At 50.3% G+C, this 3,304-nt stretch overlaps 1 protein-coding gene across 1 annotated transcript; it reads left to right on the forward strand.

The window, feature by feature from the left end:
* Positions 1–38: 38 nt before the first annotated feature.
* Positions 39–3,190, forward strand: LOC121966686 (rho GTPase-activating protein SYDE2-like; the record flags this gene model as incomplete). The annotated part of the gene is made up of 5 exons (XM_042516749.1): positions 39–291; positions 1,271–1,862; positions 2,069–2,416; positions 2,632–2,827; positions 3,027–3,190. Coding segments are annotated over 5 exons (1,553 nt in total), but the record flags the coding sequence as incomplete, so codon positions are not given.
* Positions 3,191–3,304: the final 114 nt, after the last annotated feature.

A 3,304-nucleotide genomic window follows, 5' to 3' on the forward strand; every position in this document is an offset into this window, starting at 1 on the left:
TGTGTGTGTGTGTGTGTGTTACTGTGTGACTCTGTGTGTGTGTGTGACTCTGTGTGTGTGTATGTGCGTTCTGTAGATGTCTCCGTCCTCCTCCAGACGTCCTCGTTGCCCTTGTCGACAGTGGACCCCAACCCCTCCTCACCTCCTCTGAACCACATCACGGTTGCTATGAGACAGCCGTGGGCGTGGCAGGGCACAGCGGCTCCGCCCATCTCCCTGGCCTCAAGCCACGCCCCCACAACCCAGGATGCAACAGGGCCAGTGAGGAGACAACAGCTGGCTCATGAGACGGTACATGACCACCGGACCAAGTCCAACCCCCGTCCTCTGATTTCACAACCTGTGTGCTATATGAAACATCTATAATATATATAAGATATAACACATATATAACCCACATAACATAAATGACATATAAAACACATAAACATATATAACCTGTGTAACATACATAACATACATAACCTGTACAACATATATACAAAATATAAAACATATATAACCTGTATAATATACATAACATATATAAGCTGTATAACATATACAACATATATAACCTGTATAACATAAATAACATATATAACATATATAACATATATAACATTGGGGCGGCTGTGGCTGAGGGGTAGAGCGGGTCGTCCTCTAATCAGAAGGGCAGCGATCTCCGGCTCCTCCGGGGCAAGACACCGAACCCCGAACTGCTCCTGATGCTGCGTGATCGGAGTGTGTGTGATTACGAATGATTACTAGTAGATGGCAGCTTATAGCCTCGGCCACCACTGTGTGAATGTGTGTGTGAATGTGTGTGTGAATGGGTGAGTGAATGTGTGTGTGAATGTGTGTGTGTGAATGTGTGTGTGAATGGGTGAGTGAATGTGTGAGTGAATGTGTGTATGAATTTGTGTGTGTGAATGTGTGTGTGAATATGTGTGAATGTGTGTGTGAATGGGTGAGTGAATGGGTGAGTGAATGTGTGTGAATGTGTGTGTGAATGGGTGAGTGAATGTGTGTGTGAATTTGTGTGTGTGAATGTGTGTGTGACACGTCCTGACTAGAAAAAGCACTATACAGCCCATTGAGCATTATAAAACATATATTACCTGTGTAACATATACAACATTTATAATCTATATAACATATATAATCTTTATGTCATATATAACATATGTAACATATATATAACATTTAACATAAATAACCTGTTTAATATATATAAGGTACACAGTGTATATATATAGGTTTGGTGTGACCTCCTCTTGTTCTCCTCCAGCAGAAGGAGCAGTGTGTCGACAGGAGGTGCATCAGTCTGGCCTGGGAGGTGCCTAGCACCTCTTCTGCTCCTCTCAGTCCTGTGCTCCTCCAGGCCTCCCAGCCAGCAGGAGGCTCTTCTGACGCTCCTCCCTCCTCAGTCAGCACCAAGCTGTCCGGCCAGCGGGCCTACCTGCAGAGCCTGGACCGCAGCAGCAGAGCCTGGGTGCTGTCCTCAGGAAAGACCCAGGCTTCAGACGAGACCTGCGGCCTGCAGCCTGAGAGCGGCAGCAACATCTGGTACAACCCCATCCCCGAGGAGGAGGACCCTGGAGGGCCCCGCAGGGAGGAGGGGGACCCCCGAGGGCCCCACAGGGAGGAGGAGCACCCCAGAGGGCCCTGCAGGGAGGAGCAGCACCCCAGAGGGCCCTGCAAGGAGGAGCAGCACCCCAGAGGGCCCTGCAGGGAGGAGGGGGACCCCCGAGGGCCCGGCAGGGAAATTGAGGTGTGGAGGAGGAGGGACGACAGAGAGGAGGGAGGAGCAGACTGTCGAGCGGAGGACGCCAACCCCAGCATCAGCCACTTCGCTGATGACATCACAGCAGAGACAACAGGTAAAACCTGATCACAGGTGAGACCTGATCACAGGTGAGGGATTGTCCACAGGTGAGGGAATGGTCACAGGTTAGGTACTGGTCAGAGGTGAAGGACTGGTCACAAGTGAGGGACGGGTCATGGTTCTTTCTCCTGCTGGTTGTAAAACGCTCTGTCACCTTTGACCTCTCTCAGGTAAATTCTGCTTGCTCTTTGTGTCCCTCAGACCCTGCCCACTCAGACTCTAGCCCCGCCTCTCAAAAGAAAGGGGGAGTGTCCGGCAGCGTGATGGACCGGCTGAGGTCTCCAGGTACGGTGAGGAAACTCTCCCTGAAGATGAAGAAACTTCCCGAGCTGCGACGCAAACTCAGCCTTCGTTCTTCCTCCCGCGCCCATCGCCAGGGAAATGACAGCAGGGTCGGCGCCGACGAGTCCACCAGTAAGAATGCATCATCATCATCATCATCGTCTGCTCTGTCCAATCAGAATGTGATCAGCAGATATCACCTGGACAGCACCGCCCCTCCAGCCAGACCACGGCGGCGATCATCGAGAGGACGGTCGGCCAAAGGAGGTAATGTTTTCACTTTTATAGACGATACGAAGATGGGCAACTTTTAAAGACGGACGACTTTTTAAAGACGGACGACTTTTCAAAAAACGAAAAACTTTTCAAAGAAAGACGACTTTTCAAAGACGAACGACTTTTGACAACAAATCAGTTTTTAAACTTTAGTTGAAATCGTTGTCGCTGTTTGGGATTTTTGTAAATGTTTGTTTTATTTTCAGGTTACCTCAGTGATGGAGACTCTCCTGAACTGCTGCCACGGCAACAAGCTCCTCCCAGCACAACCTCCCCAGAAACGTTCTGTGACGTCAGCTCATTCAGACTGTACGCGGGCTGTGATCTGTCACGGTGCAGCCAGCGGGTGACAGGTTTACTGACGGTCCACCTGCTGGGTCTGGAGGAGATGAAGAGCAGCAGGTAGGAAACAACCTCAAGACCCCGTGTCCATCAGAGCATTTTCTACGGACTAAAACACCCGGAGGTCCTCAGGAAACGTCGCTCTGTCTGAAACAGCTCTCTGTAATCAACAGTGTCCTTTTTCTCATATCCGTTTTTTTCTCTGTGTGGTGTCTCTGTCTCGTGTCCCTCATGTCTCGATGTGGTGTCTCTGTCCCAGGTCTGAGGACAGTAAGGAGGTCTTCTTGGCGATCCAGATTGATGGGGTGACCAGAGCGAGGACTGCCCTGCTGAGCCTGCGAGGCTCCACCCTCCCGCTGAACCACGCGTTCAACCTGGAGCTAGAGCGGGCGCGGCTGCTCCGCATCGTGGTCCTAACACCAGGTACTGCTGCTCTACTACTGATAGTACTACTGACAGTAGTACTATCAGTACTACTACTAATACTGCTGCTCTACCACTGACAGTACTACTACTACTACTACTACTACTACTACT

The sequence above is a fragment of the Plectropomus leopardus genome, unplaced genomic scaffold (genome assembly GCF_008729295.1).
Source record: "Plectropomus leopardus isolate mb unplaced genomic scaffold, YSFRI_Pleo_2.0 unplaced_scaffold25522, whole genome shotgun sequence".
Classification (NCBI taxonomy): domain Eukaryota; kingdom Metazoa; phylum Chordata; class Actinopteri; order Perciformes; family Serranidae; genus Plectropomus; species Plectropomus leopardus.